The sequence below is a fragment of the Aethalodelphis obliquidens genome, unplaced genomic scaffold, assembly GCF_003676395.1.
Source record: "Aethalodelphis obliquidens isolate GAN/ISIS:26980383/991018 unplaced genomic scaffold, ASM367639v1 scaffold6, whole genome shotgun sequence".
Taxonomy (NCBI): Eukaryota; Metazoa; Chordata; class Mammalia; order Artiodactyla; family Delphinidae; genus Aethalodelphis; species Aethalodelphis obliquidens.
In genome coordinates, this window is record NW_020837950.1 from 39560906 (window position 1) to 39577045 (window position 16140).

A 16140-nucleotide genomic window follows, 5' to 3' on the forward strand; every position below is an offset into this window, starting at 1 on the left:
CCTGTAATAAACCATAATGGAAAAGAATATGTAAAGAGTAGATAGGTAGATAGATAGAGATACATATAGACATATAGCTGAGTCACTGCTGTACACCTGAAACTAACACAACATTGTAAGTCAACTATACTTCAAGAAAAAAAATTTTTTTAACATCTTTATTGGAGTATAATTGCTTTACAATGGTGTGTTAGTTTCTGCTTTACAACAAAATGAATCAGTTATACATATACATATGTTCCCATATGTCTTCCCTCTTGCGTCTCCCTCCCTCCCACCCTCCCTATCCCACCCCTCCAGGTGGTCACAAAGCACCGAGCTGATCTCCCTGTGCTATGCGGCTGCTTCCCACTAGCTATCTACCTTACGTTTGGTAGTGTATATATGTCCATGCCTCTCTCTCGCTTTGTCACAGCTTACCCTTCCCCCTCCCCATATCCTCAAGTCCATTCTCTAGTAGGTCTGTGTCTTTATTCCTGTCTTACCCCTAGGTTCTTCATGACATTTTTTTCCCTTAAATTCTATATATATGTGTTAGCATAAAAAAAAAATTGTGCTCCCTTAACACAGTTTGTCATAGGGTGGTTTGTAAGTCTGGGTGCTCATCTGTTCAGATATTTCCTTGTGGGACAATTTGATCACTGTCCCTCTTCCCCATCAGGTGATAAGCTAGATGAGGACAGAGAACCTGACTGCTTTGCTCGCCAGGGTTTCCTCTGCTCCCTGGCATGGTGACTGGTCCATCAGTGGGCATTCACTACACATACATGCGCGAATAATGTGTGGGACACGCCCCTTTACCTACTGTGTGAACTTAGGCAAATTATATACATGATCTCCTGTGGACTTCACAAGGAGCCGTGATGTAGGTATTACTATCTCCATTTTACAGATAGAGAAACCGAGGTTCTGGGTGTTGAGTAACTTCAGATCCACACCTGAGCTGGGTGTGGATCCCAGCCTGCCAGGCTGCAGACACAGCATTCTCGCCCCCTCAGGGGTTGTGCTTCCCCAGGCCAGCGCGACATGCAGGCTCCTCGGTCGCCCTGCTTCCCCAGCCGTGTCCCTGGACATCCCCCGCTCCACATCACTAACTTGGGTCTCTGCTGTGCTTGTCTGCAGGCTGAGGAAGCAGCAAGGGCAGAGCGGCCAGCTCTTGGACACAGAAGGCCGAGCCGGGAGCCAGGCCCAGAGCAAGCTCCAGGACGGGTGTAACAACAACATCCTGGCTCACGCCTGCTCCCGCAGTTGCAGCAGCTAAGCCACCACCTGTGGCTTCCAGCGGGACTGCACACACCTCTGCCCTGCCCACCAAAAGCCCCTCTCTGTGCCACGATGGTCCCTGCCTCACCTCTAATAACATCAGAAGCAGAGAAGGAACCCTGGGCTCGGAGCTGGGGAGCCTGGGTTCTGGTCCCAGCTGCCCGGCTGATACCTGCTTGACTGTGGACAAGCCTTGCCCTTTCTGTGCCTCAGTTTTCCTCATCTGCCAAAGGGGTTAAACAGCTCTCTGCCCCACCTCTAATTACAAGGTTATTCAAAGAATCCAATTGGGTAGCGGACATGCAAAACCTTTATAAAGTTGTTCACGTGGGCAAAATAAAACCTTAATATTTGAAGTGCACTCCCCTCCCCCAAAGCAATTAGACCAACACAACTTTGCAATTCGGTCCATCCTGACTCTTAAGACAGTACTTTCGAAAATGCAGCCCTCAAACATCTGATGTGTTAGCCCAGCCTATGGAAACACCATTCCCGGATCCTGGAGCTAAGCCGGAAGTGTCTTCTTTTGCCTTCTCTGTCAGGCCAGTCTTTCTGACCTTCTAAGATGGCTCTCCACCATCTCCACCTTTAATTTCAGTAGGTCTCCACTCCCACCCCACCCCTGGTGCTGGGATGGCCCGTAGATGCCCATTCAGAAGGTCGTCACTGACCGTCAGTCTCTCCTATAGAGTATCAGCAGAGTTCCTCCCAAAACCCAGTCCCACAGCAGAACTCTGAGTCGCCGTCCCCTTCCAAGTTTTCTTTCCTGAAAAGGGGTTATGTCATCTCATCGGCATTGTCTTAAAGAGGGTCTCCAACTGCCATCCAGGAGGCTGCTCCACCTGATAAATTAGGAAGCACAGGTGGTTAGAAAGTGTAGGAGGACGGTGGGCTCACACAAAGAGCAAACTACTTTATGGTCTGTTCAGGGAGCACTTTGTCTTTGAAGTGGGAGATGCTGTAGCATAGGGGATACAGCTTGGACTTGGAACAAGGACTGTGTCCAGAATCCAGCCCTGCTGTTTACTAACCAGAAGACCTCAGGCAAATCACGTAATCCCTTGAGTGTCAGTTTCCTCGTTTTAAAACGAGGATAATAAAACTAACCCTTGAGTTAAAAAAAGATCCTGTGTGTGATATACCCAGCACACAGTACTCTGTGAATGGTAGCCGGTTTGGGTCTGCATTATCATCAGCATCATTTAAAGAAACTTTCCTGTTTCATTCATTTGGCAGTCAGTTCTCTGTAGAAACAAGCCTGGTGTTTAAGATTCTTTGAACTTTTCATCCTGGAGTCTCTGATATCTGTACATTCCTCTGAAAGTTCAATTGTGTTTTTATTTTGCATCCAACTTTCACTTTTTACCTCATAAATCAATCCTTGGGACTGTCAATGCCATCTCTTAGATTTCTTAAGAGACATTTTAATGTATTATGTGGTTTTATATTTTTATTTGAAAAAAGGAAAGAAATGATTATTGTTTTCCTGCTTCAAACCCAGGCTATTTCTAGATGGTGTTGCCCACGTGTCCACTTGTCTTGCACACTTTTCATTCGTTGATTCCCGTTGGCACCATCCTGTCCCCTCCAGGAAATAACGGGGCTGCTTCTCTCTTCACTGTGACCCTGGCAGCACTTAGGGCCCCTCACTGGGTTGAGTTCATGAATTAGGGGCGGGAGCTGGAAGTAGCTCAAGATGCTGGATTTCCTGGCTCTGTTCAAGTTAGCCTTGTTCGTTGTTCAGAATAAACTATTTCTTGGCCATTCCTTCCTACAACTTTGTTCTTATTCAGGGTTGGGTTGGATGGGCAATGTCCCCTCAAAGACAAGTTTAATGAGGAACATAGAGACTGGGGGCGGGGAGGTGGGAAGGATTTCAAGTCAGTGATGTGTTTACTTTGCCCACAGAATAAAACCAAACTTGGCAATTCAAGGCTCAATCAGCTTGATCACAATTCATGTTATCATCATCACCATCATCAGCAGCATCATCATCATCACCAACATCATCATCACCATCACCATCACCATAATCATCACCATCATCATCACCATCATCACCATCATCAGCAGCATCATCATCATCACCATCACCATCATCATCACCATCATCACCATCATCATCAGCATCATCATCATCACCATCACCATCATCACCATCATCATCATCACCATCATCATCATAACCATCATCATCACCATAATCATCACCATCACCATCATCATCACCATCATCACCATCATCATCAGCATCATCATCATCACCATCATCATCACCATCATCCTCATCACTATCATCATCATAACCATCATCATCACCATCATCACCATCATCCTCATCACCATCATCATTGCCATCTTATCATTATTTAAAAAAATACAGAAGATTCTCCACCTAAAGAAAAACACTCTTAAAATCTCAAATTACTGCTCAAACCTTTATATAGCACACACATGGATGCAAATGAACAGTAACTGCTCTACTGTACAGATTCTAACTTAACTTGCTGCCTCCCTGCTTTTGCCCACCCTGCCTTCCCTACCCAGGATGCCTTTCAACTCCCATCTCTACGTGTTAAAATACGTGCCTCTCATGGGCCAATTCCACCTTTCCCATGATGCCTTCTGGGTCTCATGGCAACCCTAACCCAAGCCAGGTGTAATCTCCTCCACACACCCTCTCACGCATTTTCTGTGACTTTCTCGCAGCTCTGATTGCTGCCAACTGCACAACAGGGTTACTTTCACCCATGGCTCATCCTCAAGCTCCTATGAGAGGTCTGATTCTTGTGCCTATCTCCTCTCACCCTCCATCTTCCGGTCCTAACAGCGCCTGTTTCACAGGAGGTAATCAATAATTTGGAATGAATGAGATAAATGCAAGCCCAACACAAACTCTCCAAGTGGGTGAAGCTTGCTTTTTGGCAGCCTCCTGTCTGGTCCCACTGCCACCTCCCCTGCTTTTTTTTTCTCTCTTGGTCCCAGTGGTTTCCCAGAGGCTGCCTCCCCCTGAACCACCAATGAGGTACCCAGTCCCCACCCCAATCCCCCTAAGAGCATATCTCCTCAGTCTCAAGTTCCAAATGAGTTTTCCCTTCTCCCTCATCCAAACCCCCATTCCCAGAGTACAGAGCCCCAGGCCAGTTGTTGGAAAAGCAGTCCGATCAGAGAAACATGTATCCAAGCAAGAATTCGCATTAGGAATCACCTTATGATTTGGGATTCAGGCACAGAGGGACAAGCTGTAAATCGGTAACACTGACAGGGCTTTCCCACCTCCACTGAGATATAACTTGGGCTTCTCGTGACAGTAAGTAAAAATAGGTCACGTTTATAGTAATAGTAACGCCAAGCTGCATGCTCTGAGTCCCTTCCCACTCACTGGCAGAAAGTACAGTATATTGTCCGAAATCCTCCCCAAACTGGCCTGAGCGACCACAGCATAATTTCCTGTTAGCCAGAAGGGCCCCCTCCCCACCACTGGGGAAAAGGGGATCCCCTATGAATCCTCAGTGCCTACGGCTGTTGTCATTCTGCTGTGTGGACCATCCTGGTTCCTGGCCACCATGAGCCGTGACCCTCACCTACAGGCTTCTGCCAGAACACCAGCTGCACCCCTTTTCTTTCTCTCCAGCCTCTAGAGACACAGCCTGGACTTCTTAAAATCAGCTCTTCTAATGCTGGTTCCAACGCAAAGCTCTTTAGCTGTAGGCAACTCAGTGCTTGCCTTTATGCCTCCTCCCCTCACCTTCTCAGAATACATGATGTGGCTGGTCCTGGGACGGTCCTGTGCAGGGACACACTGACCCTGGGGTCCCTGCCTCCGGGTGCTCCCTGGCCCCCTTGCCAGGGCTTATCTCTCAGCTTTCTTCAGGGACCCCTGTCCATCAGACTCACCTCCGCTCCCGTCATGGGTTGGTCCGCTTCCCTTTCCGGGGTCCTCGGCCCACACAGAAATCAGCTCTTGAGGCAGGCAGCAGCTTCCATGTGCTGAAGTCTCCAGCGATGGCTGGGAGGCTGCTCCCCACTGGACACACTGGTCCTCTCTGGGGTGGGCATGAGCCCACCCAGTCTGATACTGGCCCAGCGAGAGCTGGCTCTGCAGTGGGAGATTTGGCTTCAAATCGTGGCTCCACCATTCACTGTGTGGCCCCACTGGGAGGCTCTCAGACACATCTCTGAGTGTCAGATTCTGCACCCATGAGCAGGGCCTGGTAATTCCTGCTCTGCCTTTTTTTTTTTTTTTTTTTTTTTTTTTTTTTTTTTTTGCGGTACGCGGGCCTCTCACTGTTGTGGCCTCTCCCATTGTGGAGCACAGGCTCCGGACACGCAGGCTCAGTGGCCATGGCTCATGGGCACAGCCGCTCTGCGGCACACGGGATCCTCCTGGACTGGGGCACGAACCCGTGTCCCCTGCATCGGCAGGCGGACTCTCAACCACTGCGCCACCAGGGAAGCCCCTGCTCTGCCTTCTTCATACAGCAGTTATGAAGGTCAACTTCAGGGCTCTAAGCGGGCGCACGTGTTAACTCGTGGAGTGCCGTGTAAAGCTGAAGTCCTCACCGTGCAGGGCATCGCTTCCCACTTCATGAAGCTCTTCCCACACATTGTCCAAGTTGATCTCTGCAGACAGCGGTCTCCACCACCCACCCCCTTCGTAAGCCCTCCATCTCTGTCCCTTCCCATGCAGCCTACTTCAGGCTTCGGATCAAATAGCTACCACTGACCTTCCCAGAAGCCACTACAAAGACCAGGCATGAAGGGAGCCCAGTAGGCAGTGCCCCAGCCTGTTCCTCCCCCAGGAGTCCCAAGAGAGGCCAGAGCTTAGAAGGATCGAGAGGTGGGAATACACCCTTATTCCATGCCCATTCTCTGCCAGGAACTTCACATGATTTTAATTCTATGGAGTATGTGCATTTTAGAGATGAACAAAACAAACTCTTCAGAGCACCTGTAATTTGTCTGAGGCCACCCAGCTACTTGGTGGTAAAGTCAAGATTTGAACTGTCTGCCAGTATCCAAACTTCACGAACTTTCTATTACATTGTGGAGACCCCACAGGGTTGGCTTGGGGGTGCCCTTCCCAATCTCTCTTAGTATCACAAAGCCACCCCATAAAGGTGCTCTTTAGCTAAGCACAAGGTGCATGCTAAACAAAAGCGGCCCTAAGGCAAATCCTCCCCCATCCCTCCAGAATGGTGCCCTGAGTCCCTGCTCTATAGAGATCCTGGAGCCACCCTGCCACTTGTCACTACAAGGAAACTCTGTCCTCTACCAGGAAACACATTTGGAAGAGAACCTTCTCAGGGGGGACAGCACCCAGCTTCCAGCTCTGATGTGTTGCTCCTTACCATTTCCACGCTGCTGTGAACCAGGTTTAAAACGCTTCCCATTCTGAGGGTTGTCTTTTGGTCTTCTTTATGGTTTCCTTTGCTGCGCAAAAGCTTTTAAGTTTCATTAGGTGCCATTTGTTTACTTTTGTTTTTATTTCCATTTCCCTAGGAGGTGGGTCAAAAAGGACCTTGCTGTGATTTATGTCATAGAGTGTTCTGCCTATGTTTTCCTCTAAGAGTTGGATAGTTTCTGGCCTTACATTTAGGTCTTTAATCCATTTTGAGCTTATTTTTGTGTATGGTGTTAGGGAGTGATCTAATCTCATACTTTTACATGTAGCTGTCCAGTTTTCCCAGCACCACTTATTGAAGAGGCTGTCCTTTCTCCACTGTACATTTCTGCCTCCTTTGTCAAAGATAAGGTGACCATATGTGCGTGGGTTTATCTCTGGGCTTTCTATCCTGTTCCATTGATCTATCTTTCTGTTTTTGTGCCAGTACCATACTGTCTTGATTACTGTAGCTTTGTAGTATAGTCTGAAGTCAGGAAGCCTGATTCCTCCAGTTCCATTTTTCGTTCTCAAGGGGAGAAAATATTTGCAAATGAAGCAACTGATAAAGGATTAATCTCCAAAATTTATAAGCAGCTCATGCAGCTTAATAACAAAAAAACAAACAACCCAATCCAAAAATGGGCAGAAGACCTAAATAGACATTTCTCCAAAGAAGATATACAGAGTGCCAACAAACACATGAAAGAATGCTCAACATCACTAATCATTAGAGAAATGCAAATCAAAACTACAATGAGATATCATCTCACACCAGTCAGAATGGCCATCATCAAAAAATCTAGAAACAATAAATGCTGGAGAGGGTGTGGAGAAAAGGGAACCCTCTTACACTGTTGGTGGGAATGTAAATTGATACAGCCACTGTGGAGAACAGTATGGAGGTTCCTTAAAAAGCTACAAATAGAACTACCATATGACCCAGCAATCCCACTACTGGGCATATACCCTGAGAAGACCAAAATTCAAAAAGAGTCATGTACCAAAATGTTCGTTGCAGCTCTATTTACAATAGCCCAGAGATGGAAACAACCTAAGTGTCCATCATCGGATGAATGGATAAAGAAGATGTGACACATATATACAATGGAATATTACTCAGCCATAAAAAGAGACGAAATTGAGCTATTTGTAATGAGGTGGATAGACCTAGAGTCTGTCATACAGAGTGAAGTAAGTCAGAAAGAGAGAGACAAATACCGTATGCTAACACATATATATGGAATTTAAGAAAAAAAAATGTCATGAAAAACCTAGGGGTGAAACAGGAATAAAGACACAGACTTACTAGAGAATGGACTTGAGGCTATGGGGAGGGGGAAGGGTAAACGGTGACAAAGCGATAAAGAGGCATGGACATATATACACTACCAAACGTAAGGTAGACAGCTAGTGGGAAGCAGCCGCATAGCACAGGGAGATCAGCTCGGTGCTTTGTGACCGCCTGGAGGGGTGGGATAGGGAGGGTGGGAGGGAGGGAGACGCAAGCGGGAAGAGATATGGGAATATATGTATATATATAACTGATTCATTTTGTTGTGAAGCTGAAAGTAACATACCATTGTAAAGCAATTATACTCCAATAAAGATGTTAAAAATAAATAAATAAATAAATAAATATTAAAAAAAAAAAAAAAAACGCTTCCCAGTACATGGGTTGTTTGTGGCCCCTTGCTCTATGAGGGAGAAGGAGGGTGGCCAGGGGATGGGATCTCTGAATCAGGGCCTGGTCCTAGCACTTCTGAGCATCCTACAGAAGCATCCTACAGAAGATTCCCAGGGACCAGCCAAGCATGGAGTCCAAGGAAAGGTAAATGCTACCCCTTCTTCCTTTCCTGTGGAATTAAAAGCACAAGGGGTTGCTGGGAGAAGTTGCCTGGAACCCTTTACCTTGACAGGTTCCTTGACTTTGAGCCATCCAGGGAACTTCCTTCTCTTCAGGGAAAGGAGGTGTGCCAAGAGACTTCTAAGTCATCAGAGGGCTTTATTACTAATACCAACAGCAGTATCATAGCATCAGCAAGTGCTTGTGCTGCCTTTTGGGCCCCATTTCCCTCAGGATGCTGTGGAGCAGGCCGGCAGACATGCACATGCAGTGGGATGCATTACACAAAAGGCACCCTGAGCTCAGGGAACCTGGATGTTTTATAACAGGCAGTGAGCACACTAGCCCTTTGCTCCCAGGGAGACAGTCTCCATCAGCCAGGTTTGTCTGCTGTACAAACATCCTTGAGAAGATCTTCTAGAGCAGAAAGGCCATCAGTCTCACTTATAAGACATACACTGACACAAGATACCCATGGAGAGTTGTCTCCCAGCGTTGTCAAACTGTGAACAGTTAGGATTCTCACACCACCCCGCCTGCAGGGTACAGGAATCATCTCCATTTTACAGGTGACAAAAGTGCAAGCACTATATATGGTAGTGACGTATGTGGAGGCCTCAGGAACCATCCTTGTGAGCAGCAGATTCTAATTCAATGGGCCCCAAGTGGGGCCTGAGATTCTGTATTTCTAACAAGCTTCCAGAGCATGCTGATAATAATGGACCAGGGACCACACTTGGAGTAACAAGGATCTAGTCCCTTCTGTCCTCAGGCCAACGTGGCCACACCCATTTGCTTCCATGTGTCTACAGCTGCATTCAAACTACAACTGCAGAACTGATTACAACAGGGATCAGATGGCCTGCAAGGCTGAAAATATTTATCATCTGGCCCTTTAGGGAAAAAGTTTGCTGACCTCTGGTCCAGGAGGCACATCTGGGACATTAGATGGGCAGATTGAGAATGCACTTTTGGCTTGCTCACCGGCAATTCAGCTCCACAAGTTCCCCATGGCGAAGAATTTGCAGAGAAATCCACAGTCCATTTTGTCTTCATGGGTTGACTGTTGGGCCTTTTCCCAACTGTGGACGCTTTTCAGTGACACCCTTCCCAGTTGAGTATTGAAAGTCACTCTCTTTCTCTCTTCTTCCTCCCCGTGCCAGCAAGTCCCCCCAGCAGCCCTCTGTGTAGCGTCTCTCCTCTTGCAGTTTAATTTTTTTTTTTTTTTTTTTCGGTACACGGGCCTCTCACTGTTGTGGCCTCTCCCACGGAGGAGCACAGGCTCCGGACGCGCAGGCTCAGCGGCCATGGCTCACGGGCCCAGCCGCTCCACGGCATGTGGGATCTTCCCGGACTGGGGCACGAACCCGCGCCCCCCGCATCGGCAGGCGGACTCTCAACCACTGCGCCACCAGGGAAGCCCTGCAGTTTAATTTTGGCAGCAATTACCACACTGTACCAATTGAAAGTAGCTCTTTTGCCCCTTTCCTGTTTACCCAGTTCTGTCCCCCTCTAACCTTAAAAACCTAATTAAAGGAATGAGATCACTAAGCAATTGAAACTAACTCCTGAATTATGCTTTCCTGAATGCACACCATGCCTTATCTAACCTGTTGATCCTTTTCCTAGATAAAAAGAAGAATAAAGAATCCAGTAGTTAAGGAATGATTAGCTCTCTACGCCCCAACAACCCCCTAAGGAATCCTGCAGGCAGATCACACGGGCAAGGTAACATCTGAAGAGAGCGGGTCAGCCAGTCTGCATTCAATGAAGAATGATGCAGAACCCAACCTCCTGCCTCAATGATTCACTGAGATTCTTCCCCTTAAAAAACTGTCATGGCTGAGCAGAATCTTCAGAGTTTGTCTCTGGACGTGAGTCCGCCTTCTCCCCAGGTTGCCGGCTTTTCTGATTAAAGCACCTTCCTTTCTACTGGCACTTGCCTCTCGAATTATTGGCTTTTGAGCAGTGAGCAGCTGAACCTGAGTTTGGTATAACACAATGATGGTTATGTGTCCCACACACCCCACTCCAGGCTGTGAACTCCATCAGGGTTCACAGGCTGTGTATAGTTGGCCCCCCAGCACAGAGCTGCCTTAAAGCCATCTCTCAAAGGACATGAAAGAAGTGCAGACACTCCCACCTTGGCACCGAGCTTGGGCCACATTTAGCAAATGCCTATCACTTTGACGATTCAGCCCACACACTGTGCCTCTCACCATTCACTGTCTGTCCCATTTCCTCTTCTGATCTCAAACATGAAATCATGGCTAGGCCTCTCTCATGTTTAATTACTAACTGTCACAAGGAACAAGCAGGTGCTTCTTCCTGGGTAATCACAGACAAACATGATTAATGTATTTCCCCCTCAAATACATTAATCAGTGTCTCTGCACTTCATGTTTATTCTCCATCCCCCCCCAAACACACACTTGCTAATTATTTCCTCTCTGCAGGGAGGATGGCAAGTTACACTCAGACCCTTTGCAAGCGTAGAGCCTGCATCCTGGCCTTGTCTTCATTCTAAGAATCTATTTGTACAACCACCTTCTATGCTCAATTCAATGGCATCTTCTAAATAGGAATTCATTTCACATGTCATGTTTAGTCAACTTCACAATTAAGGGTGAGAATGGGGGTGTCCTGGATGGTGTTCTGGCCAGGATGAGAAAAACCTGAATCCTGTTTTGCTGATCAGCCCTTCCCCAGCTCCCCGGCTCCCCTCACAACAGGTTCTCAAGGGAGCTCAGCATACAAGAACATAATAGGAATCAGCGAACAACTGACCTTCTCAATGTTGAAACCCCAATGCCGAGCCAGCCCTGTGGGAAGTTCAAGTTGAAGTAAGAAGCCCAGGATCAAAGCTTTAGCAAGGCCCCCTACTCTTCTCAAAATCTGACCTAGGATCCAGCAACCTCAAGGGTGCCAAGCATGGCAGTTCCACCCATTAGTAACAGTGGCCCATCAATGGCTACTATCAGTTAGGCTCTAAATAATGAGATCAAATTCCTCCTTTATTTTGAGAGAAATGGGGAAGGATTGATCACAGACATGCCTGGCAAAGCAAAATGTGTGAAAATTCCCCTTTTCTCTTAACTATGAAGCTGTAGGAGAGTCCTTCTCTATCAGAGAAACCAAAATCGAATAAGCCCAGGATTTATTCACTTGCCTCCTCTACATCTCCTTCCATAGAGTTTCTCCACCCTCACCTATCTGCCACTCTTTGAAGTCACAGCAAAAGAGCATGATAGACATGCTCTTTTGTATTACATTTCACATCTATGCCTCTGAAAGAATTAGTCCCTTATCTTGTAAGACTCTGGGTATTGCTAAGGTTTTTACACTGTCAGGCTACCCACCTGACAATTTGAACCGTAAACATCTATCATTCAGGTAGACGACATTGCAAGGGGGAGGGGGAGTTATAGGAACACAGAGCAGGGATCCTAGCCCAGCTTTAAAGGATCAGAGTAGACTTCCTGGGAAAGGTGACAGTCCCTCAGTCCAGAAGGAAAAGTGAAAGAAAGAAGGAGTTAATTAGGGGATGAAGATTAGGAGGAGGGGAAGACCATATTTTGCAAAGTCCCAAAGATAAAAAAGAAATCTGGGCATCTTCCAGGAATAGCAAATATTCAATATGGTTTAAGCAGGGAGTGGATAGAAGGTTGGAAGAAAATGATATTGTGGATATTGGACTTTCAGACTCTGGAATCCTGTGGTCATTAATGCCCTGTGCCCTCTCATGGCCAGTCTGGGTTTTGGCAAGTGTCAGCTGTCCATCCATGATTTGGATAGTTAGGAAATTTCATTGCCACGATAGGTGGAATACTCTTTCCAACTACTCGTAACCCACTGGGTAGTTGCCACAGTGACTGTTAATACGGACTACTCCGTCAGTCTGGGTCCCAGAGTGAAGATTTTTTGCAGCAGAACAGCAGTCAACCTTTGATGGATATGTAGCAGAAGTGGTAAATAGGTCTTTGCTTTGTAAGCCACTCAGTTTGGGGGGGATATTTGTTACTGCAGCACAACCTAACCTAGTGTAGTTCAGTGTTATCGTCTCTTATCAATCAGTCCTGGACTCAGAACCGCATGATTACCAAGAACAGAGACTTAGAAGCTCAAGAAAAAGATTTGTCAGAAGGACCCAGCGGAGTCCTGCTGATCTAACTGGGGAACTTCAGATGGCCTCATGGGAACTGGGGAGTCAACAGGCAGCTACAGCTGCCACCGTCTTCTCTGAAGCTGCACGAGCTCTTCCGGGGCTCCATCTCTGCATGGCCGTGCCATACTCATGCTCCTCTTCCCACACTTGCTTTTCCAGCTGCTCCATCTACTTGCCCATGGCCCAAGGCTTGTTCTTTTCATAGTTCCAGAACGTATCACCCCCCATCCAAGTCCTTCTCTGTATCTCTTGGTCCAAGTGTGAGAGAGTTTGGCCCAGTTCAGGTCAGTGACTGTCCTGATTCAGTCAGGTGAGGCTGTGTGGGCAGGAAATCCATGTCTAGAACCCCTTGCCATTTACAAAGGGCTTTATTGAACTATTTACAAAGGGAACCCGTAGCCAAGATTAGGCTCGTTTTTGAGAATTGCATTGGGTTAAGTATCTGGTGTTGCTCTTGTAATTTAATTTACATTTTCCCTATGTCTGATGTTCTCGGTGTTCATTTACGTTTTTCTATGTTATTAGGTTTCTTCTTTGTGAGCCACCTCGAAACCTTTGTGGAATAGCTGAGCCATAAATAGAGAGCTCTTCCAATTATGTTCATTGGTTCATTAAATATTTATTGAGCACCTACCATGTGCTAAACGTTGTTCTGAGTGCTGGAGGCTCAGTGGTGAGAAGGTCCTAGCCTTCACGGAGCCAATATTCTAAACAGGGGAGTCAGTCAAGGAGAGTAACTGAGAAATAAAAATAATTCAAGTTGAGATGAAGGTAATAAAGGGAGTACCCTGGGTGACACACAGAGAGGAGCTACCCTGATGTGCTCAATGAAAGCCTCCTGTGTCAGGACCTGCAGGTTGAAAACCATCAGCCATGCAAAGAAATGGTGGATGATGTTGCATTCCAGGCAAAGAGGACAAATGGGCAAAGGCCCTAAGTTAGGGATTACCTGGAAGAACAGTAAGGAAGCCAAGGAAGCTGGAGCTTGGTGAGTGGAGTGAAAAATGTACAAGATGAGGCTGCAGAGACAAGCAGGACCAGATCACGGAGATCCGAAGGGACCACAGGAAAGAGTTTGGATTTGCACGCTGAGATGTCCTTGAATCATTCTGGAAAGAGGAGCGACCAATAGACAGTGCAGACAACAGACAATAGGCAGTAGGAGTGAGGGTGGCAGTTGAGACACCAGTTAGATAGGAGATGCCGCACACCGGGAAGGGGATGATGGGGCTTGGATCAGGGTGGTAACGCCGGAGATGGAGAAAAGTGGATGGACTGGGGACATTTCTAGAGGACTTGTCTAAGGATTGGATTGGGGTGGTAAAGGAAAGTGGCAGGACTTTGGTGTCAGATTTTAAGCCACTTTAAATCTCTAAGCCCATCATGGGGAGTCAATAAAATCATGTATTTAGAGCTCCTATTGCCTGACATGCAATACACACTGAGTGAAAACTGTCCTCTCCTCTCCTTTATCCCTCTTGTGGGAACGGTAAGCACCTGATACCTTCAGTTGAGCTCTTTCTCCCACCTGCTTCTCTTAGCTGGTTGCTCCTCTGCTCAACACTCTATGCCCTGCTCCCTTTACACACAAATACACACACACTTTCTCTCTCAGATAAAAACATCAGCCGTGTTTCAAGGACATCTCTGTAAGAGTCTCCAGAGAGGTATTTCAAAAACGTTGCTTGTTTGCAGGAGGATTTTTCTAAAAGTGTACTGTATCCGTTTTCTTTCTGCTATAAGCAAGAAGAAACCCAACTCTAACCATCTTATACGAGAAAATGTATTATCCCACTTAACAGCAAGTCCATGGGAGGGAAAATCCCTGGCACAGAATCTTATTAGGTTTCTTCCTTATGAGCCACCCCAAAACCTTTGTGAAATAGCTGGGCAATAAATAGAGAGCTCTTCCAATTATGTTCATTTGTTCATTAAATATTTGTTCACAGATCGACAGCATCACCAGGAGCCCGTGTTCTGTTCATCCTTCTGCACTGATATCCCTGATGTGTCTGTATTGTCTTCAGGATGTTGACCCTCTTGGTCATTAAATGGTGGCCTCCGTTGTGCACATCCTATCCAGATAGAGGCACATTCAGGGGAAGGAGAAGGAACAGTACATTCCCATATCTCGCTCTCAAGAGTGGCAAGGGAGGCGGGTCATGGGAGAGCATGGCAGTTATCCTGGGACCTGTGGGCAGGGCTTACTGACTCGCTTCTAACAGATACCATATGGAAAGAGGAGGAAAGTATGTTATAGTGGAGAAAACTGACAGACACCACGTAACCCAGGTGATCGAAGATAACATCACCAGGAAAAAGTCACATTGATATCATGTACCCCGAGTTAGATGTGATGAGCAGGGCACTTCATCTCTGCGGTGTGCTCCCCCAAAATCCATAACCCCAGTGGATTCATGAGAAAACATCAGACAAACCTCAACTGAAAATTCCTGACCACCACTCACCAAAGTATCAGAACCATGAAAGACAAGGAAGACTGAATAATATCACAAATTATAAGGGACTAAGGAGATAAGACAATTAAACGAATGAGGTAACCTGATGGCCTTGTGGAGCAGAGAGAGGGCATTAGTGGAATAACTGGTGAGATCCCAAAGAAGTCCAGAATTTGGTTAATGGTAACGTACCAATGTTCATTTCTTAACTTTGACACATGTACTGTGGGTATGTGAGATGTCGACACTGGGAGAGGTAAATCATGCTGTCTTTGAAGCTCTTCTGTAAATCTAAAATTATTATAAAATAAAAACGTTTTTTGATTCTCTTTTTATTTTTTTAAATTCTATAGTATTTTACAATTTTCAAAAGTTTCACACACATGATTTCATGTAATCCTATAATAACCTTTTTTATAAATCCCCTATCCCTATACTCCCCTCTCCGCCTTCCCTCTCCCCTCTGGTAGCCACTAGGTTTGTTCTCTATATCTGTGAGTCTGTTTCTTTTTCGTTTTATTCACTGGTTTGTTGTAGTTTTTAAATTCCACATATAAGTGATATCATACAGTGTTTGTCTTTCTCTGCCTGACTTATTTCACTTAGCATAATGTCCTCCAAGTCCATCCATGTTGCTACAACTGGCAAATTTTCCTTCTTTTTTATGGCTGAGTAGTATTCCATTGTATATCTATACCACATCTTCTTTATCCATTAATCTATTGGTGGACACACAGGCTGCTTCCACACCTTGGCAATTATAAATAATGCTGCTATGAACATTGGGGTGCATGTATCTTAAAAAAGATTTTTAAAAAATATGTCTGCAAAAGAGCTGGCCATCAGCCCTCCCAACACTGTTTCCTCCACCCACACCCCAGCAAAACTTCATTTTTTCCAAGACTGAAATTGGAGTCTTACTTTCCAAAGAATCGGAAAGGTCCCTGAGGAGGGCTAACCTAATTGCAGGTCCTAGTGCTCAGGGTAGAGCTTATGCTTGGAGGAGGGGCACTCTGTCTGTCTG

General features: G+C 46.3%; 1 protein-coding gene across 2 annotated transcripts in view; it reads left to right on the forward strand.

Annotated features, from left to right (window-relative positions):
• The window catches only part of STK32B (serine/threonine kinase 32B), a 348577-nt gene extending 347191 nt beyond the window's left edge, over positions 1–1386 (forward strand). For both annotated transcript variants that reach the window (XM_027103382.1, XM_027103383.1), the window contains one exon: positions 1123–1386. In XM_027103382.1, the coding sequence (XP_026959183.1) occupies positions 1123–1261 (139 nt within the window). In that variant the 3' untranslated portion in view covers positions 1262–1386. The remainder of the gene's footprint in view (positions 1–1122) is intronic.
• The last annotated feature ends 14754 nt before the right edge of the window (positions 1387–16140 follow it).